The sequence below is a fragment of the Pelophylax lessonae genome (assembly GCF_965119305.1).
Source record: "Pelophylax lessonae genome assembly, chromosome: 7".
NCBI classification, from domain to species: Eukaryota; Metazoa; Chordata; class Amphibia; order Anura; family Ranidae; genus Pelophylax; species Pelophylax lessonae.
The window spans coordinates 42,803,524-42,826,746 of record NC_138774.1 but is presented as its reverse complement, the minus strand read 5'-3'; the positions used below and the strand labels follow the sequence as shown (position 1 = coordinate 42,826,746).

The window sequence follows — 23,223 nt, the reverse complement described above, 5'->3', positions numbered from 1 at the left end:
AAGTCGCATCAAAGTCACACATTCATATCGCACTAGTGGAAACGTAGACTAAAGCTCCGTTTCCACTAGTTTGACATGTCATGCGACTTTGGAGACACAAAGTCGCATGACATCTCACAGCCCATTGATTTCAATGGCACCCGTTCCCATCTATGCGACTTTGAAAAGGTGACTGCACTACCTTGATGCAACTTTTTATGCGATTTAGAGTGCGGCTTTGAGTGCAGTTTTAACCCAACTTTACACTCTGGATCAAAGTTGCATCAAAGTATTGCAGGTACTTTTTCAAAGTCACTGATTTTTAAAGTGGCATAGATGGTGGCGTCCGCACGCCACCCGTACCCCAGGAAGACATCCGTTGTGAAGAAACGCGTCAGTTCACGGCATGCTGACGTCACCCACGTAACCCGGAAGGACGGGTGGACATACTTGACGAAAAGAGGGGGGGGGGGGGGGAGACCAGAACTCTAAGACCGTCACAAGGGGACACACAGGTAATGGTAGAAAGGCTTTCATAATACAAGAAAATACGACCACCGCCTCACAGATTAAAAATAAACAACGTTGTTATAAATAAAAGGACCAGGATTGGTAAAGCACACATGCGTTGCCCTCTGCATTCACACAATCATTCAAATTGCATAAAGATGTCTGGTCAGTCTCAGATATAATCACTGAATAAAATATGCTGAAGGTTGTGTATTCTGTACGGAAATCGCAGATTAGAGGCAGCGGCTGTTGTGGCAATGACGGTTCACCCTAGTGCTGATGCAGGTGGAGCAAGGGAAATTCCACACTGACCGGTACCCCAATATAAATGGGCAGATTCCAGGTGAAGAGCGGCTGTTCCAAGGGATAAACATATAGGAAGTGGGGGAGGTGCACTGTAGTTCAATCCCAAAGCATTGGATATAAATGATGGCCACAAAATAGCAAGCGACTCAGCCCCGTTGTCATGAGATATCAGCAGACTCTCCTCATTCACTTTACTCTGGCCAAACAATGAACGGTGCGGTTCAATTGAGAGTCCCTCCATGTGGTGTATGACATTGACGGTTCACCCCACTACTGGTACAAGTAGAGCAAAGATTTTCCACAATAACAAGTGACCCGGCATAGGTGGAAAAGTTCCAAGTAGAGAGCAATGATGCCAGAAAAGTAGTAAGAAGTAAATGGGGGAGGTGCACTGTAGTAATGTAGCAGCAGCTACATGGACAAAGTCGCATATCAAGTTCTTGCATGCATGCAGGTGTGAGTGCACTGACACTGCGTGTTTAGATCCATGAATGTCAAATTTATACATGCGACTGTCTGTGCAGCCCCTGCTTCTGCAGCCACTTCAATAGGCTGCCTGTGTGAAGCTCCGAGGTGGATGCGGAGGACAGTGGCTCATCACACAGGGGGGGTCTCGGCCCATCTGACCTATCAGTTGTGAGTGGGATTACGCTGGCCACAGACCTATAATAGTGGTGAGACATTCCCTCCAACAATCCGGCATCCTGCACCCCCTGACCGCTGTGTACAATCACCCCGGGATGGAAATGAATTCTACTGAGGAAAGCAGGTCACATGACTAGAAGCCCCCATACATTATAGCATCTCACCTCCAGTTTGGTTGAAACGGCTCATCGCTGTCCTGACATTGTGTCTGAATAGAGGTTCAGTGCCTTTTAAGATCTGTGTCTCTCTGTCCCAGTACTCAGGTCCTTCATTCTTCTCCATCCATTGAGTCACAGGACGAGCCAGATGAGACTCACTATTGTAATTCATGATTTCACGATCATCCACATATCCAACTATGGAGAACTCCGGTAAATCCGATCCTTTATCTGAGACCCCCGTGTAATAATACCGCAGGGTGTGCCCATCTGTGAGAGAAATACAGACTGTTATACATAACTGAACAAGGTGACTGTCAGAGAGAGAGACTTTCCATATCGCTGCACAGGGTGACTGACATTAAAGTAGAATTCCAGATAAAGCCTAACCAGTCCTAAAAATGCTCCCCCACCCCCCTTCTAACACCTATGCAGACTAACCTGTGTAAGAAAGATGTACATACAAATTTTCACTCAACAATTTTCAGGGATGTGCAAATCATATCACCTAATGCCCAGGACATGCAGTTCCAGGCGCCGGACAGGTGGAGTTTTTACATTTAGCCCACTAAAAGTGATCCAAGTGGCTGAGTAGCTGATGGATCAATTTTCGAAGCAGCGGAAGGGGTCGACCCCTCGGTGTTTCTCGTGCTTACTGTTCTCACCGGCGAGCACAGGAAATAATCCGACAGTTCATACAACTGGCCATAGTGGTGAGGAGACGCCAAACATTTCCAGTTTAGGCTGGATGTTAAAAATGTTTTTTTATTTTTTTTTTTATTTTGGGAAAGATCAGATCAATGTTTTTCTTTTTTTTGATCTGATGCTTTCAAGGGTAGAGGAGAGATCTGGGATCTGACAGACCCCAGATGTCTCCATAAAGAGGACCTGTTGTGCTTTATTGCTATCACAAGGGATGTTTCCATTTTGTGACAGCAATAAAAGCAATCCAAAAATAAGAATGCAAGGAACAGGGTAAAAATATTTTTATATAAAACAAAAAAATATCAAAGTGCCTCTGTCCCCCAGTACTTACGCGCAGAGGCAAATGCATATGTAGGCCATGCATGCAGGTCCGCCATCGGGGGGGGGGGGGGGGGGGTACTACCGGTACTCCTGTATGGGGCCTGGGCATACAGGGGGGGCCTGACAGAGGTAGGATCGGTGGGGAGGGGGATCAATGACAGAACGATGCATTGTGTGCTTCTTCCTCCAGCAGCTGAAAGCTGATTTCTCCCCCTCTCCCCGGCTTTCAGCTGCTTGTCCCCGCACGCACTCAGAGTCGGGACAACGGGAGCAGCAGCCTGTAGAAGAGGTGGAGAGGAAAGAGCCAGGAGAAGGTGCGCTGTGTTGTGCTCTCCCCTCCTGTCAGAACAACACTCATCCATGCAGCGCAGGAGAGAAGATCGCTCTTACATTGCATCGGACTGTACACACACACACAGTTTGATTACCGCCCCCCAACCTTCCTCCAAGGGCTGCTCATCTCCCGACAGCAGGAAGTGTGTGTGTGTACAGTCCGATGGGGGCTTGGGGATTTGTGCTAAGGGGGGGGGGATTTGTGCTGGGGGAGGGATTTTGGCTAAGAGTAGGGATTGGGGGGGTGTACAGGGAGGGGAGATTGGGGGGGGGGGTCTGTGTTCATAGGAGGGATTTGTGCTGGGAGAGGGGGGTTGCTAGGAGTAGAGGTTAGAGGAAATTTGTGCTGGGAGGGGGGAAAATCAGTGCTAGGAGAGATGGGGGGGGGGATTTGTGCTAGGATAGGGAATTTGAGAAAAAAGCAGGATGTGTACTAGGTGGGTGATTTTTTTGGGGTGATATTTCTGAGAGAAGGGGGAATTGGGGTGGGATTTGAGCTGGGATTGGGGGGGGGGAAATATTTGTGCTGGGAGGGGGAATATTTGCATTTTTGTTTGGGGAGAATACTGACTTGCAGACAGAATTTATGCATAGGAGGGTGAATGTGCTGATTAGTGCAGGTTTTTTTTTTGTTTTTGAGGAGGAGGGTTTTATGCTGAGATAATATAATTTTTATATTTTTGTTAGGGTGGGGGAGGCCCTGTCAGTTAGGCTGTACGGGGCCCCGGGATTTCAAGCGGCAGCCCTGCATGCATGCATATGTAAAGGGTGTTCATACCACACATGTGAGGTATCGCCGCAAACATCATAGAGAGAGTAATAATTCTAAACCTCCTCTGTAGTTCTCAACTGGTAACCTGTAAAAATATTTAACCACTTCAGCCCCGGAAGATTTGGCTGCTCAAAGACCAGGCCCTATTTTGGGGGACGGACAAGTGCGCCGTCGTGCGACGCTGTACCCAAATTAAATTGATGTCTTTTTCCCACAAACAGAGCTTTCTTTTGGTGGTATTTGATCACCTGTGTGATTTTTATTTTTTGCGCTATAAACAAAAAAAGAGCGACAATTTTGAAAAAATAATATTTTTCCCATTTTTTTTTATATGAAATTCTCAAAAAAGAAAATGTAAAAATCAAAAACTTAACATTTTAGGATAATTTGTTTTCTGCTACATATTTTTGGTTAAAAAAAAAAAAAAAAAAAAAAAAAAAAAAAAATCGCAATAAGCGTATTTTGATTGGTTTGCGCAAAAGTTATTGCGTTTACTAACTACAGGAAAGATTTATGCCATTTTTATTGTTTTTTTTTTTTTTTTTTTTTAACTAGTAATGGCGGCGATCTGGGATTTTTTTTTTTTTTTTTTTTGCGGGACTGCGACATTGCGGCGGACAGATCGGAATGGTGGACAGATCGGAACTTTTGGGGGTACCAGTGACATTACTACAGTAATCAGTGCTATAAATATGCACTGTTACTGTAAAAATGACACTGGCAGGGAAGGGGTTAACTTTATTGGTGATCAAGGGGTTAAGTGTGTCCCTAGGGGCGTGATTCTAACTATTAAGGGGCGTGGCTAGTGAAGTAACCACAGAGACATGTGATCCTATATAGCAGGATCGCATAGCCTCTGTGCCTACTTCAGTGAGAATGACAGACAGCTGTGTTTACATCAGCCGTCTGTCTTTCTCCCTCTCCTGAGGGAGATCACAAGTGGCCGGTCACACACGCTGGCTCAGCAGGGAATGAGCTCGCCCCCTGCAGGCTCTTTAGCAAGCGACGTAGTACTATGTCACTTTGCCTGTAAGCGGCTGAGTGACAGTAAATATACAGGAGGCGGTCGGCAAGTGGTTAAAGCATCGCCAATGGAGATTTTTAATTATTGTAGTTTGTTGCCATTCCACAAAGATACACAATTTTTGAAGCGTGACGTGTTTGGTATCTATTTACTTGGTGTAACATCTTTTGCATTTTACCAATTTTGGCTATATATTGTGTTTTTTTGCATTAGAATTCATTAAAATTCCCAAAAAACTGCATTTGAAAAACCGCTGCACAAATACTGTGTGACATAAAAAATTGCGCTAACCACCATTTTATTCTATAGGGTCTCTGCAAAAAAATATAATATTTCGAGGTTTTAAGTAATATTCTAGCAAAATAAATCCTGGTTTTAACTTGTAAACAAAGCGTCAGAAGGCCTGGTCTTAGCCTCAGTTCACATTGGGGCAAACCGACATATCAAATTGCAAGCCAAATCGCAACCTATTGTTGGCAAAGGCACCATCCGAATTGTTGGGACGCCGACTGTGTGGCACTGCACTGATTTCCAAAAGTAGTTCCTGCACTACTTTTGGCAACTTCAACGGCGATTTCAATAGACATCTGTGCAGTGAAGCCCCTGAAGACTGAAATGCAGGGTTTGAAACCGTGCGAGTTCAGCGGATTTCAAAACCGCCTCCAATGTGAACGTACCCTTAAAGTTGTTAATGGAGAGGACACCTGAGCTTTATTTGGCTGCTCAGGATAACTACCCAAGTGCTTTCATATGTAAAGGCTCGTACACACGTACCGATTGTCGGCCGAAACTGTTCAGCTGCCGAACGATCGGCCGATTTTCGGCTTGTTAGTATGCTGCTTCCGACAGCAGACAGCGCACTTTCGGCCGAACAGAATCTGTCGTGCAAGCATTAAAATTTTTGTTGGCCAACACCAGAACGGCCGATTGTTCGCCAGTCAGTACAGAATTCGGCCAACAGACAGCAGATTTGCAAGACTGGGCATGCTCAGAGAAGAAAAAAGACAAGGAAAGTTAACCATCACATGACATCACTTCTGCAGTCGGCTGTTGTTGGCCGACAAAATTAGTGTGCAGTCTTTTGCAGTTTTCAACCGACAGGACAGCCCTTGGACAAAAGACGGTCGATCGTTCGGCCGATGATCGGTACGTGTGTATGGGGCTTTAGGGTAACCTAAAGGAACAAAGTTTTTCCTTTTCCCCATTGGGGTCGACGCCTCATTTACTCATTCAGCAGATGCGCTTCTGCTAGGCAGTAAGAGAGCCCGACACCCAAACGGTGCTCATCACACTGCAAGGTCTCTCCCCTCCCTGTTAGTCCCCGGTGCGGTGCTGGAGACCGATAGGGAGAGGAGAAAGAAATAAACAGCACATATAATAAAAATATTAAACGTTTAAGTTGCCATAAAGTCCTTTTCTTTTTTAAAAGCCCCAGACATTCCAAAAAGCACCTATGCCTAATAAAAAAAAACATCAACCCTTCACCTTATTTAAATACAGTTTTCATTAAAATTATTATTATTATTTTTTATTATCAGGACAAGTAGATTTATTAACCAGTTCTGTACCAGAATGATTTGCCCCCTTAACCACTTACCGCATACTAACGTAGGGCTACGTCAGTAAACTTTGCGGTAGTGTACCGGGAGACACCATCTCGGTACCGTGGTTTGAAGCCGACGGTTGGCTTTCCGTCGGTACCGACCGATGCGGCTCGGGAGCCGCTCGATCGGTACCCGGAGGGCGGGAGGGGACGTACCGCCCCTCCCGCCGCCTTCCGTGGCTTTGCTCGGGGCTCCCGTCCCACCGGGATCCCCGAGCACCCAGCCGGCACGTCCGCCGGCTGGATGGAGTCCCGATGAATGCCGGAAACGGCATTGATCGGGTCTCCGTTGACGTAACCCGGAGGCGGCGTCCATGACGTCACTTCCGGGTTACTGTGCTGCAAAAGGCGGCAAATTTGAAAATCGGCTGTATGCAAAAACGCCGTTTTTGACGTTTTGCATACAGGGAAGTGTAGTGGAGGGGTCTGGGGTCTTTTAGACCCTCGATCCCTCCATAAAGTGTACCTGTCACACATATTGCTGTCACAAGGGATGTTTACATTGCTTGTGACAGCAATAAAAGTGATCAGATTTTTTTTTTTTTTTAAAACTGTAATAAAGTTAAAAAAAGAAATAAAATAAATGGGGAAAAAAAAAAAATTTAACCACCCCCGTCACCGTTAGCTCGCGCACAAAAAAAAACGTATACGCAAGTCGAGCCGCAAATGAAATCGCTGTTCAAACCACACATGTGAGGTATCGCCGCGATCGCCAGAGCGTGAGCAATAATTTAAAAAAAAGAGCTACACTCTAACTCTAAACTGGTAACTGTTAAATAAATTTAAAGCGTCGCAGATTGAGATCTCTATTGACCGTAGTTTGTCGTCATCCCACGGGGGGGGGGGCGCAATTTTAAACCGTAACATGTTGGGTATCTATTTACTCGGCGTGACATCATCTTTCACAATATACAAAAAAAATGGGCTAACTTTACTGTTTAGTATTTTTTAAATGCAGTGAAATGTAATTTTTCAAAATTTTTCCAAAAAAATAGCGCTTTAAAGACCGCTGCGCAAATACCGCGTGACAAAAATTATTGCAACGACCGACATTTTATTCTCCAGAGTCTTTGCTAAAATAATATATATAATGTTTGGGGGTTCTAAGTAGTTTTCTAGGAAAAAATACTGGTTTTAACTTGTAAACAAAAAGTGTCCGAAATAGGGCTGGGGCTTAAGTGGTTAATGACCAGGCCATTTTTTGCGATTCGGCAATTGCAATGGATGTCCTTTTTTTCCCCACAAATGGAGCTTTCCTTTGGTGGTATTTGATCACCTGTGCGATTTTTATTTTTTGCGCTATAAAAAAAAAAAAAAGAGCGACAATTTTGAAAAAAAAAAAAACAACAACATTTTCACATTCTGCTATACCATATAACATTCCCTCCCCCCCCGACAAAAAAAAAAAAAAATCATTCTTTTAGGCCAATTTATATTCTGCTACATTTTTTTTTTTTTAACCAAAATCGCAATAGGAGAATTTTGATTGGTTTGCATCTACAAACTAGAGGAAAGATTTAGGTCATTTTTATTTATTTATTTTTTACTAGTAATGGCAGCGTTCAGAAATTTTTAGCGGGACTGCAACATTGCGGCAGACAGATCGGACCCCTAACTGACACTTTTTTGGGGGGGGGGGGGGGGGGGGGAGACCAGTGACATTACTGCAGTAATCAGTGCTAAAAATATGCACGGTTACTGTAATAATGACACTGGCAAGGAAAGGGTTAACCTAGGGGTGATCAAAGGGTTAAGTGTGAGCTTTGGGGAGTGTGGGACTTGTGAAATGATCATAGAGACATGTGATCCTATATAGAAGGATCACAGGCGCTCTGTGATAATTTCAGAGAGAACAACGGTGAGCTGTGTTTACAACAGCTGACCGTCCTCTCTCAGCGGGGTGCGATCGCGGGTGCCCGTCGGAAGTTGAAGCCGCCGGTACCCGTAGATCGGCATCCCCGCTGCCTAGTACGGGCGGGAGCGCGCTCGCCCCCCAGCACCACTCCTACGAACTGAAATACCCTTATGTCGATTCGCACAGCCGAGCCAGCCCACCGCAGTAAAACTCCCTCTCTCCTCATTGGCTCACTGACTTTGACTGACAGCAGTGGGAGCCAATGATGCCTGCTGCTGTCTCAGCCAATGAGGGAGAGTCCCAGACAGCCAAGGCTCTCGTGCAACATCGCTTGATTGAGATGGGGCTCAGGTAACCTTCTGCCTTTACAACCACTTTAAGTTGCCACTTAGGCTTCGTTTGCATCTGCGCATTTCCCAACATGCAGGAAAGTCGCTTAGTAAATGCGTGCTTTGTTAGGCTTTTCCAAAACAAGCATTCACACTTGTGTTACCATTCTTTGTATCTGCGCCTTTCTGAACACGTGGCAACCTGCAAGAAAACACATCCTTTGCCTTGCATTCTTAAAAAGCAAGGCAACGTCTATCGCACTTGCATTACCATTAGTTTGCATCTGTGCATTTCTGAACGCACGGCAACCTGAAATTAAAGAAAACAAACACGCGCTTTGCTGTGTATTTTGAAAATGAGCAGCAAAGTGCTTCACACTTGCATTACCATTTAGGCTGTGTTCTCATCTACACATTTCAGAATGCATGGCAACCTGAAAGAAAATGCACAGCAACGTGCGTCACGCTTGTGCTACCATTCAGGTTACATTCGCATCTGCACGTTTCCAAATGGGTGGTAACCTGAATAGGAAATGTGTGCTTTGTTGTGCATTTCAAAAACATGCGGCAACACGTTACAATTGCATTACTATTTGTTCGCATCTACGTATTTCTGAACGCATGGCAACCCACAACAAAAACCACGCTTTGCCATGCATTTTAAAAACATGCGAAAATGTGCATCACACTGGTGTTACCATTTACCACAAAAAAATTTAGATTTTTACTTTTTTTTTGGGAATGTATATAGCAGAATGTGAAAAATATTGTTTTTTTTTGTTTATAGCTCAAATAAATATATAATTCGCACAGGTCAAGGGCTCGACAAACCCTGGGCGCCAGGTCGCATTTGCGACTAGAATTAGCGACCTGGCGCCTGGGGTGCCCTGCAGGAGGTGTCCTGTCCTTTTTGCGCCCCCACCTCCTTCCCAAGTGCACGGACTTCCGCGCCAACCAAAAATTGAGGACCCGGTGTAACGTTAAAAAACCATACCCCGTGGAGAAACCATACCGTCGTCACTTCCGGTATGAAACAGCTGAGCAGCGCAGCAGTGCGCATGCTCAGAGGCCCGGATACGTGATTAAAGAAGAAAGAATTTGAGAAGTGCGCATGCTCGGTGGGCATGAAATTATCACGGCACTGTCTCTAATGTAATACTTGCAGCGGGTACATTAAAACACTTCGGGTGCAACATAAATCATGTCCTCTCCTATCGCTGTAACATCCCTCATCTCCGGTAATAAATATAAAAGCGGCGGCGGGTGTATGAGATGTAAATGTGACGGCGATCGCGGCTCCGTGATCCGCTTTTATATTTATTACCGGAGATGAGGGATGTTACAGCGATAGGAGAAGACATGATTTATGTTGCACCCGAAGTGTTTTAATGTACCCGCCGCAAGTTTAACTACCGTGAGAAATCCATACCCTCCGTAGCGGAACCGGAAGTGACGAGGGTATGGTTTTCTCACGGGTATGGATTTTTCACGGAACACCGGCTTTTTGGCCTTCTTCTGTGAGATGAGAGAGGCTGGGGAACTGGCGCCCTCTTGTGGTGGCCGGGAGTAATGCCTGTTCTCAATGACTTTCCATCTCCTTCCAAACAGGAGAGAGGGAAGTTTTTGCAGGCTTCATCTCTCTGTCCAGTTACCTTTGCTTAAAAGGTAAGTGGACAGGGAGTGGGGTTATTATTAATTTATTTTTTAAATTAAAAAAAAAATAAATGATAATTTTTTCTTTTTTTTTTTTTAATTATTAAAAAAATAAAAAATGTTTTTCTTTTTTTTTTCAATTATTAAAAAAAGATTACATTATAATATATATATATATATATATATATATATATATATATATATAATCTTTTTTTTTCCTCACCGTGCCACAGCCGAAGGCCCCTTTCACACGGGCTGTCTGATCAGGTCCTCCTGTCAGTTTTTCAGGCAGACCTGATTGGACCCTTCATTCTCCTCTATGGAGCAGTAATCTGCCGCCATCTGATCCTGTCCGCCAAAAGCAGATGGATAGTGGTTCTATTTTCTATCCATCCCATGGATCGGATCAATGGCATCGGATGGAAAGAGACAGACAGTCTGTTTCCATCCAATTGCGCTATAGAGGAGAGTGGGGTTCTATCCGTTTTATTAAATAAAGCTTGGTTGTTAGTTTAAAAAAAAAAAAAAAAACTGGCTCCTAACTTTTTTAGCTGGCTCCTAGATTTCAGGCAAATTTGTCAAGCCCTGGCCAGGTGATCAAATACAACCAAAAGAAAGCTCTATTTGTAGGGGAAAAAAAACATCAATTTTGTTTAGGTACAGCATCGCACGACCGCGCAATTGCTGCACGTGCTCGCCCCCTAGCCTCCTGCGTGTGACCGACATATAGCTACGTGAGGAAGTCACGTGGTATTGTGACATAATGCGTAGGGCGTTTACCGAGGCAAAAACCGGAAGTGACATTATGGGCTGCAATAACCGCGGCTTACGAGTGTGCAGTTTGAAGCAGTTTTAAATGTAAGTTACTATGTTTTATGGAAAATAAATGATATACTCTACTACACTATGATGGCCCCATTGTTTTAACCGAGCTATAAGGACCACATATGAGGCAAAGGAAGGAATAACCCCTTTTAAAGGAGAATCCATAGTCTCCCTAAGAACCTAAAGCTGATGCAGGAGTGGAGGAAAGATACTAACCCTGGCATTAATACCACAGGTGCATTTCTTATAAAATTGAGGTGAGCGGTTAGTGCACCTAGAAGTGCTATCACTGAAGAGCACCCTTATTCACGGTGTACCGAGGTGGAGAAGGTGTTGGAAAAACATCAGAATATAAAGGAATATTGGGAAAATATCACTTATAAATTGGACACTTTAGCACCCTTTTAGTTTATTAAAAATAAATAAATAAACTGGAAAGCATAAGAACCTATTCACACTGCCGCCACTTGTCAGGCGACTTGTCAGCCTGACAAGTCGCGGTCCATTGATTAGCACAGGACCCGTTCTAATAGGAGCGACACAAGTCGCTCCGACTTAGAAAAAGGGTCCTGTACTACTTTGGGGCGACCTGGGAGCGACTTGCATAGACTTCCATTATGTGAAGTCCCGGCAAGTCGCGCCGAAGTAGCGGTGCACAGCGGAGCACGCGACTTCACAGGTCGCCCCCCGAAGTCGTGTCGCCTCAGTGTGAACTGGCTCTAAATGACACACTGGAGTATATCAAATGATTTGTTGCACTAATATATGTACTTGCACTTTATGAAGAGTCGGATAGTTGCACAAAGTCACAAATTTGTTTACATAAGAAGCACCTTATAAAATGTCTTATTTATTAAGGAATTTGCACAAAATCAACTCAAATCAAATCTACACATATGGCATTTTTATGAGGCATTTATATGAGGATTTATTTATATTTATAAGTTTTTTTGAATTGATTATTGCATAAATATTATTTTTAAACATTTATTTAGTGATTACCCTAAAGATAAGATTGATGAATTGAATATTGCACAATAGCGCTTTTCTCCCTCTAGAATAAGAACACTATTTATTGACTAATAAGAATAATATTTAAGTGACTAACAACTTCTATTTACATTTATATATCGATTCGCACCATATCACCCTTGAAGCGCAGTACTCCCCCCATATTAATTGTTTCACTAGACTGTTTGAGGTACTAGGTAGAGTACGTGCAGCATCAGGGGCAGAATCCGATTCAATTTTCCTATAATAGCGCAATAATCACACCCATAAAGTAAAAAATCGGGTAAAATGTGTACCTAGGGGCGTGACTTGTGAAATTACCATAGAGACATGTGTTCCTATATAGAAGGATCACAGGGGCTCTATGATCATTCCAGGGAGAAGAACGGTCAGCTGTGTTTACAAACAGCTGCCCATCCTCTCTCAGCGGGGAACGATCGCGGGTGTCAGGCGGCAATCAGAGCCGCCTGACCCGTGCATCGGCTTCCCCGCTGAGTCGGGGCGGGCACGCGCCCGCCCCCTAGCTGCAGGTGCGCGACCGACGTAGCCCTACATCGGTTTGCCCGGGAGAGCCACACAGCCGCAGTAAATAGGCGGTGTGTGGTCGGCAAGGGGTTAATGAATTTTAAAAAACAAAACAGTAAAGTTAGCCCAATTTTTTTGTATAATGTGAAAGATGATGTCACGCCGAGAATCGTGATCTTTATTCGAAGCATAAAAAAATAAATAAATAAAATAAAATTGTGATTCTCATTTTAGCCAGAATCGTGCAGCTCTAACGAAGATAGTAAATTGTGTACCTCTAGGATCGAAATTGTAAAATAGTTGATAGTGTTTAGAGACACTGTGGTGAACAAAACCCTTTGATGTTAGAAATATGGTCTTTCTTCCGAACATTACACGAACAAATGGTGCAGCCGACATATTGTTTGTCACATGGACAGGTTAGGACAGGGGTGTCAAACTCAATTTCATTGCGGGCCAAATCAGCATTATGGTTGCCCTCAAAGGGCCGGTTATATCTGTAAGAATAGATGTCCAGCCACCCCACGCCCCCTTACACCCTTACATGAGATGTCAAGAGCCCCCCACCATCATAAGTCAAGAGTCACCCATCCTTCCTTACATCACAATGCACCCCCTTAACTTGTGCTGCTGCCAAGTAGAAAATGCATGTGTATCTGGGAAGAAGAAAGTGCAAGGTCTGGAGGAGGTCCAGAGGAGGGCTGGAGTTAGCTTACAGAGTTTGCAGAATGCTGAGACCAGGGGAGGCAGAGACAAGGTGGCGTTGTGGCTGCACAGAGAGGTGCAGTATCTGTAGTAGGAGATATTCCCTTCTCTCTGCTGCAGACGGCTAAGAAAGGGGGGGGGGGAGCTGGGCAAAGACAAGCCTTTCTGCAGCAGCACAGAGAAGCACAGGATCTGGCAAAGAAGTTCTGTCCTCTCTGATGCTGACTACTGAGACAAGGTGGGGGCAGAGACAAGGGGGGTACTGTAGCTGCAGGAGAGGTGCGAGGGCCACATGAAATGGCCTGGGGGGCCGCATTCACCTGTGCAAAAATGTTTAATTGGATATACTTTATGTGTAAGATTTGCATTCCTTGGTCTAACCCTTGCTTTTTAAATTTGACAAGTATTGCACCGTTTGCATGGAGAATACCCCTTCATTTGTTGGAAGAAGCGTGGCTTTTTAGGGGGATTAATAATATTAGGGGCAACTTTGCTTTGTAACGATGGAGCTCCCCTATGTTATTTTTGCTTTATCTAGGGGGGCCTAGAATTCAATCATTTTTTAAGATGCTCCAGTGTTTATTAAAAAATGTGTTGGATTTGTCTAAATGGAGTAGAGTAGGTAGTAAAAAAAGGACCATTTAAATGTATCCTTTTTTCTCTTTAGGTTTGTCTATAAGGAGTGAATTCCTATCTGTCCGTAGAGCTCGGTCTAATTCTTGGTCTAACTTGAGAGGGCAATAGCCTTTATCCAAAAATTTTAATTTAAGGATTTCTGCTTGTTGTTTAAACGTGTGTATCAGAGCAATTTCGTCTTAATCTCAACAATTGGCTGTGTGGGACAGATTGGAGCCAGGCTTGATGGTGGCAGCTTCCCATAGGGATAAAACCATTTTGGTCAGTCGGTTTTTACATAGGTTATAAATCCCAAGCCTAGCTTTCATTCCGAGGCTTGACATGCAGGCCTGGCAGCCATGTTGGTACAGCCAGGAAGTGGAATACACTCAAACATATGAAGTGAGGCATACAGGCATTTACATTACTTTGAGCACTACTAGTCTATTAAACGCAGTGTCATCTAAGGTAAGACACCCCAGATGTCAAGTGAGACGAAACATGTCGGGTTGTAACCATGATGCCACTGCGATACCCATGATCTTCTGATGTTCTTTGATACAAGCGCTTCTTGTTCTTCTATTTTGTAAGTGTATCCAGTTTTATAAAATATTTTATTGGGACGTTTTTACACTATGTGGAGTTCCTCGTTTCTTTGAGTACTATGAAGATGGTCCAGAGATGATTCTATTGTTGGTCCTATCGAGTGTCCATTCATCTTGACTCCATCCGCATGTATACATACTGGAGGAGTGGAGACGGTTCCCAATGGTTGTCTACACGATAATTGGAGAAGCTGAGGCGATCACCTTTGGCTTTTTATGCTTTTGTTGGCCCATTAGGCGTATGCATATCTGAGCCTACTACATCTGGTAAGCCCCCCTCTATTACTGGTGGTGGTTTATACACGATTGGGTGATCTCCATAGATGAAACGTGAAGACTTTGGAAATCTATTTGAGCACTTTTCTTGCAGAGTTTTATCACGAGTGACTTTGGATAATTCTTTATACATACTAATATTTTGCACATGCTTTGTGGTCTGTTTGCCCCTCTTGGGACAGATGTACTCACTTGTATCTGTTAGCACTCTATATATTTTTATCTTCAGTCTTATCAATTTATTTTAATAAAATACATTTATATTCTCCTTATTTATGCACATATTCTTCACTTGTTGGCATAAGTTGGAGTGAGTATTATATTTTCTAATTCATTCTCATCTCATTTTCACGTATGAGGTATTACACCCACACTAGGCTGAGATTGTTTCAGGATTTCCGTCACCTGTTGTAATTCCAATCCTTCATATAATTTTATAGCGTTGCACCTTTTTTCTTCTTCATCTGTAACAGTCTGTCTTCTGTAGTATCAGCAGCTTAATGACAATTTTGATAGTTGGCACAGTATTCCCTTCCCACTATGGAAAATATTGGTGGCTAACAAAATTTTGACACTTTGGGCCCAATTTGGACATTTTCACATAGGGGTGTACTCACTTTTGTTGCCAGTGGTTTAGACATGAATGGCTGTGTGTTGAGTTATTTTGAGGGGACAGCATATTTACACTGTTAGCCTGGGTTCACACTGGGGCGGCTTCAAATTCGCCCGACTCTGAAGTCGCCCCATGCAGCACAACTTCAGCGGGGCTTGCATACGACTTCTCTAATAGAAGTCAATGCAAGTCACCCCCACAGTAGTGCAGGAACCTTTTTCTAAGTCGGAGCGACTTGAGTTGCTCTGATTAGAACGGTTTCATTGCACTAAATGGAGCGCGACTTGTCTGGCGGCTAAGTTGCCTGACAAGTTGCCCCAGTGTGAACCGGGACTTATACAAGATGTACACTCACTACTTTATATTGTAGCAAAGTGTCATTTCTTCAGTGTTGTCACATGAAAAGGTTTAAAATATTTACAAAAATGTTGTTACTATTTAACAACCTATTTGGTTGTTAAATAGTAAATTTTTATAGAGGTTTGTACATCAGACCAAAAACAGGGACAACTGAGGAGGAAAGGGGGGCGAGGGATTTGGTATCAAATGAGGGACAGCTGGAGATACAGTGCCTTGAAAAAGTATTCATACCCCTTGAACATTTTCCACATTTTTTCAAGTTACAACCAAAAACAAATATATTTTATTGGGATTGTATGTGATAGACCAACACAAAGTGAAAAATGTACAGTAGAAGGAAAATGATAAATGCTTTTCAATTTTTTTTTACAAATAAATATCTGAAAAGTGTGGCGTGCATTTGTATTCAGCCTCCTTTACTCTGATACCCCTAACTAAAATCGAGTGGAACCAATTGCCTTCAGAAGTCGCCTAATTAGTAAATAGAGTCCACCTGTGTGTAATTTAATCTCAGTATATATACACCGCTGTTCTGTGATGCCCTCAGAGGTTTGGTATAGAACCTTAGTGAACAATGAGCATTATAAAGGCCAAGGAAAACACCAAACAAGTCAGGGATAAAGTTGTGGGAGAAGTTCAAATCAGGGTTAGGTTGTAAAAAATCATCTGAAAATGGAAAGAGTATGGCACAACTCGGGCAATGAGAGCGCTAATCAGAGAAGCAGCCAAGAGGTCCATGGTAACTCTGCAGGAGCTGCAAAGATCCACATCTCAGGAGGGAAAATCTGTTCAAAGACAGATGTGGAAGAAGGTGCTCTGGTCAGATAAGACCAAATTGGAACATTTTGGCCTAAAAGCAAAACGCTATGTGTGGCAGAAAACTGACACTGCACATCACCCTGAACAGGTGTAACAGTAAATTCTTCACCCCATGGGAATGCAGCTGATCAGCTGTGACTGTCAGGGAGGCAGAGCAATGGCGGAGAGATGAAAAAATATATACACAGGCTGGGACAAGGAGTATAGAAGGACTGCAGGGAGAGAAACAAATTACAGAGATAAACTCAGGAGCAGAGCTAACATTATAGCCAGGGCTGGGAGGGGGGGGGGCAGACAGGGGGGGGGGGGTTCTCAGCAGATAAAAGCTGGCAGCAGGGAGTGAGGGAGAGACCAACTTTAAGCTGCTGGAGGAAAATTTCTGTAAATGTTGTTCATCACTAATCCCCCTCCCTGTGTGGACCCCCTCTGTGTGCTCAGGCCCCCTACAAGAGGACCGGTGGTCCCCCCCTATTAGCGGCTCTGACCCTGAACATTCCATTTCCACTGTGAAACATGGTGGTGGCAGCATCATCATATGGGGATGCTTTTCTTCCCCAAGGACAGAGAAGCTGGTCAGAGTTGATGGGAAGATGAATGGAGCCAAATACAGGGCAATCTTAGAAGAAAACCTGTTAAGAGTCTGCAAAAGACTTGAGACTGGTGCGGGGGTTCACCTTCCAGCAGGATAACGACCCTAAACCTACAGCCAGAGCTACAATGGAACGGTTTAGATCAGACCTAAATCCAATAAAAAATCTGTGGCAAGACTTAAAATTTGCTGTTCAGATGCTCTCCATCCAATCTGACAGAGCTTGAGCTATTTTGCAAAGAAGAATGGACAAAATTTTCACTCTAGATGTGCAAAGCTGGTAGAGACATCCCCAAAAAGACTTACAGTTGTAATTGCAGCGAAAGTTGGTGTTACAAAGTATTGACTCAGGGGGCTGAATACAAATGCACGCCACACTTTTCACATCTTTATTTGTAAAATATGTTGAAAACCATTTATCATTTTCCTTCTACTTTACAATTATGTTACAATTATGTGCCACATTGTGTTGGTTTATCACATAACATCTCAATAAAATACATTTATGTTTTTGGTTGTAACATGACAAAATGTGGGAAATTTCAAGGGGTATGAATACTTTTTCAAAGCACTGTATACATTTCTCACACATTTAAAAAGTTCTTTTATGAATAGTACAATGTGGTACAATGCGGAATACTGCTAATATGATAGGCAGATGAATACAGGGGTGTAGCAAGAGCATTTGGCACCCAGGGCGGACCCTATATCCGTACTAACTATGCCAAGTGACGTTATGGGTATCGCATCCGTGCACTGCGGCTTGGAACCTATAAGAATCCTGCCTCTGCTCCTCCGGGCGGCCAGGCCCCTCCTCCTCTGCAAAACCTGCGCCGACCGACCCGAGGATTGTCACAGGGCGGACGGCGCTAGACAGAAATACATGTAACTGGCACACTTACTATGTGCTACTGCCAGTGGCGTCACTAGGGTTGGTGTCACCTGGTGCAGTAAAAACATGGCGTCATCCCATAACCCCCCCCCCCCAAAAAAAAAAATATATATATATTAATTTTCCTGTTTTCTGAAAGTGCGCCAAAGATGCAGCATGCTGGACTTTTGGTGCGCTTTCGGAAAAAGCAGAAAAAAAGTCTATAGGACTGCAGCTATAACTGAGTAAAATGTAGGAAGACCCCCTTTACATTACACAGACCCTGTACCTCTGGACCCCTTTACATTACACAGTGCCGCACCTCTGGAACCCTTTCCATGACACAGCCCCCACACCGCTGGACCCCTTTGCATTATACAGTCCGCACCTCTGGACCCCTTTGCATTACACAGCCCCCGCACCTCTGCCCCTTCTCTACCTCTGTATCTCACCTCTGAATGGGAGAGATACACTAGCGCTGAATAGAGAGCTACTGAAGTTAACTTTCCAAGTTAACCAGCAGGTGATTGGTTGCTCGGTGATCCTATCACCTGCTGGTTAACTTGGAAAGTTAAACTCCGGCAGCTCCCACTGTCTATTCAGCACTGGTGTTTTTCTCTCCCGTTCTGCCTCCTGCTCCCCGCACCGCTCTGCTGTGTTATTGAACGGTGGAGGCAAGCCGGCAACTGGCCTTGGATTAGGGTTGCCACATCATTCCTTTAATCCAGGGCCCATATTAATTACACCGGTTCTGAGGCTAATATAATGCAGATAAGGCACTAAGTTAGTTTTAATTACCACCTTAATCAGCCTCAGAACCTGTATAATAATTAATATGTGTCCTGGTTTAATGGGATGAAGTGGCAACCTACCCTGGGTGTCATCCGGGTGCGGCCTGCACCCCCGCCACTGGCTACTGCCAGGTGCCAGACCAGACACCCCCTGTAAATAAACGGCACCGGCCCGATACCCCCCTATGTGTGGCACCTGGGGACAGATCGGCCCACAGTTGATACACCACTAGATAGATATTATAAAGCTGATCATAGCAAGGGACCAGCTGAATTTTAATTCATAGGTGCATTTTCCCACTCTGCAGAAGTTAATCTAACAACCACCTTCTGTTGAACAGGACTGTTGGAAATTGACAGCTACAGCCACTGATCAGTGTATTCTGACAGCAGAGAGCCCCCCCTCCATTGTGTAGATGGAGGAATCCATTTGTTTTTTTTTTTTTTTATAGCCTCCACAACCCACCTATATACCTGGCGCTGTACTCACCAGAATGGACTCCTATGACACCCATAGAGATGAGTATGGCCACAAAGAGCTTCATCCCCTCCTCCTGTGTACAGACCCCGACCTGTTCTCTCACCTCACCCACTTCTACTTATACTCCGTGCAGGAGGAGGCGGAGACTCTGTACACAGAACACTGCTGATTGGGTGATAATTACCTCCCATCCAATAGGAAAATTCATCCATGGGTGATCAGCAGTTGCTGGGCAGAGGCAGTGTGAAAAGGTTGGCTAGTTGAGGAATAGAATGGGAGAAAGTGAAAGTAAAATGGAGAGCTGTCAGACAAACATGATAACAGAGGAGTCAGTGTGGGGGAATTCCAGATCCTGAGCCATGGTCACTGTGCGGGGAGATGTGATTGGTTTGGCACACAAACTGAAGCCGTGTTACTAGCAGACATTTTGTAATTCTAGTTCAGAATAGAAAAGAGGATTTTTTCCATTATTACAAGAAGCACGAATGCCTAAAGCCCCAACTCCGGACACTGAAATGTCCCCGTTGGACTTCCACCCCTCTTTTGCTTCCTGTATTGTCTTTATGATGAATTGCTTTATTGAATGGGTGTAATAAAATTACAGAATCTGTCTGTTGGCTTTCTCTGTTTATCTATTTGCTCCTTTCATCTTCTCTTCCCCCATATTCTGGTCACTGATGAGAAGTCACAAAAAACAGATATTACGAGACAATCCCCCATTGCTCTGATCCTGGGCAGCCTATAAACAAATGAGGATTGGAAACTGACGTTTGAATATAATTTTAAATGGAGTTCCAGTCCCCATAATCAATTTTTTTTTAAATGCTCCACGGGATTGTTAGAGCTTCTACTTTGCTATTAAAACATTTTAATTAAATTGTTCCTTCTTTTAAATTAATAAAATCTTACCTGATCTCGGAAGCAGGCAGGAACCATTGAGGTTGTGGGCATATGAAGTGTGCTTGTGTTTATTTCCGGGATTCAGTGCAGCTGGCTACCCAGCATGCACCTCCCAATCTCGTTCCTCCGCAGTTTCTTCAATAGGCGATTCCCATGGACTCCTGGGATAGATGACGCCAAAATACCAGCAGCCCATGGGAATCGCCTTATGATGACATCACCTAGGCGGCCGAGCCGGAAGCGCCGCTTACACAGATCAAAATAAGGTATTTGGACATTACAAAAATATATATATTATCCATTTAGAAATACACTGCAGACGCCCATTTGGATAAAAGTAAATTTAAAAAATGGGTGGAACTCCGCTTTAAGCAATCAGCAGAATTTAAGTTTTTTTTCTTTTATAGATCCCAACATCTGTGGTGTTGTAACCCAGTTTGGATCTTCAATGAAGCTGTTCGCTCCCCTCCCTTACATTGTTGTGGCTCTAACTTTATTGGGATATTGTTGCTCACATTTGTGGATGTACACTGTTTAGGCCTCATGCACACTGGATGTGATAAAAATGCCAGTAGCATTGCCGCATTAAAAACACGGAGTTTTGCTGCTTTTTTCCCCATTCTTGTTTTGTTGTTTTTTTTTTTTTTTTTAGCAAGAAAACCTCTCTGCTATTTTTAATTCCCACTTTTCCACAATGCATCTCTAAATAGTCATTGTGTAGTTGTTTAGTTGCCATTTTCAGAGCAGAAAGAGCACCATCCACTATGGAACCTAATGCCAAAATGAAGAAAAAAAAAAAAAGGAATGGTGTGGGATCCCCCCAAAATCTATACCAGACCCTTATCAGAGCATGCAGCCTTGCAGGCCAGGAAAGGAGAAAGGGGGGGGGATTGGGAGCGCCCCCCCTCCTGAACCATACCAGGCCACATGCCCTCAACATGGGGGGGGTGCTTTGGGTCAGGGGGGGCTCTGGTCCCCCCACATTTGAATGAGTAGGGGTAAATTGTACTCCTACTCACTCACAAAGTGGCAAAACGTAAATAAAACGCACACACAGTTTTTGACAAGTCCTTTATTAAAAAAAGATATTAACAAAAGCAATGTCCCCTGGTGTAGGTCTATCATCAATCATGATGAACACCGGCCACCAATCTGGAGAAAAAAAAAAAGTCTGCACCCGAGGAAGGCTGCCACCATTTGATAGCTCTGCTGCCTCCCACCACCAAACTAAGGTCGATGATGTCACAAGGGGACAGGGTCACCTTAGTTATTTAAGAACTGTCAGACGCCAACAGCCTCCGGGGATGCAGACTTATTTTACTTTTCGGGTCGGTGGCCGGCGTTTATTGTGATTGACGATGGATCCACACCAGGGAACGTGCTTTTTTTAATAAAAGAACTTTTCAAAAAAAACTGCCTCTTTTTTTTTTTAACACGACTCAACGAGCTTTATTTTTTTTTTTCGAATTCTATCTTTCTATATTATAATATATATATATATATAAAAGAAAGTATCCATCAGTGCAATGTATAACAGAATAAGTACACTATCTCACATAATACAGGGGTGATTCAAAGTAGTATGGTATTATAAAGCGAGATACAGGAAAGTAAGATATGCTGTAATCCCTAAAACTCACGTTAATTTCTCACTTCCAAATCCAAGGCGGTGACTAAAGACAACGTGCCAGAGTTTGCTCGGATGGCCACTTCAGTTTTTTAGGGGAGGATAAACAAGAACAGAGATACTAAAAGGGACGCCCATGGGCGCAGAAAGAAAAAAAAAGAGAATAAGGAAAAAGGGAAAAAAAGGGATAAAAAGGGAGGGGGGGGGGAGGGAGCCAGGGTGATGGAACGTGGACGTGCATTGGCAAGAAGGTCAGGAGGACCTCAATCCTCAGAGCAGCTCTCCAGGAGGGACGTTTCCTCATCTGAGAATACAAACATTAACCAATAGGACCATGTTTTGGTATATTGTGCTCTTGTCTAGGACGGTAAGCACTAGATCTTCAATGACATTGATACTCCTGACCTTATTAAACCACATAGCAATGGAATGAGGAGGATTAGGGTCCTTCCAACACAGGGTAATGCAGCCTTTGGTGGCATTAACCAAGTGGCGGAGCACCGATTTCTTGTATGTCTGAAGTGGAATTTGTGAGCAGCGGAGTAAGAAGGCAGAATCCTCTATTATTGAGAAGTCAGTGGATTTTTGAGAGATCTTCTGCACCTCTGACCAATACTGTTTAATACACAACACTTTTTTGTGGTGAATGAGTAGGGGTACTGTGTACCCAATACCCAATCACATGGGGGGGGAGGGGGGCAGGATCTGGGGGCTCCCTTGTATCCAGATTGCAATAAGCCCCCTACTCGCAGACCCCCCCCAACCACCGGCCAGGGTTGTGGGGAAGGGGCCCTTGCTGCCATAACACTGGTATTTAATGTCAGAGTAATGACATATTTACTGTCGGAGGCCGCCAAGTGGTTTTTAAAGGTAAAGTTCACATTTTTTTTTATTTTTAAATTCAGCTCTCCTACAGCATGTACCGATATACCAATAATGTACTGCAGCTGCAGAAAAATAAAGCTCTCTTTGATTCTCAGAACAAGGCCTTACCTTAGCCCTTGCTATGTTCCATAGAAAGCTTCATGACTTCCTGGTAAGTAGATTTAGGATGGAGAAACTAGGAAGACACGGGACGCAGTTCTCCAGCTGACCTCTTTAGCACACGCCCTGCACTCATCAACTATGATTGCACAGCATCCCTCCACGCCTGCATTTACTTGGCTTGTCAATGTAAGCTGCCACAGCTGCTGTGTTTGCACGCCATCCCCATCCTCCATCCAGATGGGCCGGGCCACATGCTAAATATTCTGGGGTTGCATGCAGCCTGGACACCCCTGATGTAGTGTAAGGGCCTGCCTGATTGGATACAGAGTGAATGGATAAATAGGTACACCTATTCCATAGTTTTGGCAAATCTGAAGGAAATTGTACAGAGATTGTACAATCAGATTGTATAGTGTATGGCCACTTTTAT

The 23,223-nt window shown here is 43.9% G+C and overlaps 2 protein-coding genes across 3 annotated transcripts in view; both read right to left on the bottom strand.

Annotated features, from left to right (window-relative positions):
• The window catches only part of LOC309559445 (class I histocompatibility antigen, F10 alpha chain-like), a 587,461-nt gene that overhangs the window by 70,909 nt on the left and 493,329 nt on the right, over positions 1-23,223 (bottom strand). The gene's annotated exons all lie outside the window — the stretch shown is intronic.
• The window catches only part of LOC309559454 (major histocompatibility complex class I-related gene protein-like), a 300,974-nt gene that overhangs the window by 265,512 nt on the left and 12,239 nt on the right, over positions 1-23,223 (bottom strand). Inside the window, exon 2 of the mRNA XM_082262724.1 lies at positions 1,605-1,868. Within this exon, the coding sequence (XP_082118850.1) occupies positions 1,605-1,868 (264 nt within the window). The remainder of the gene's footprint in view (positions 1-1,604; positions 1,869-23,223) is intronic.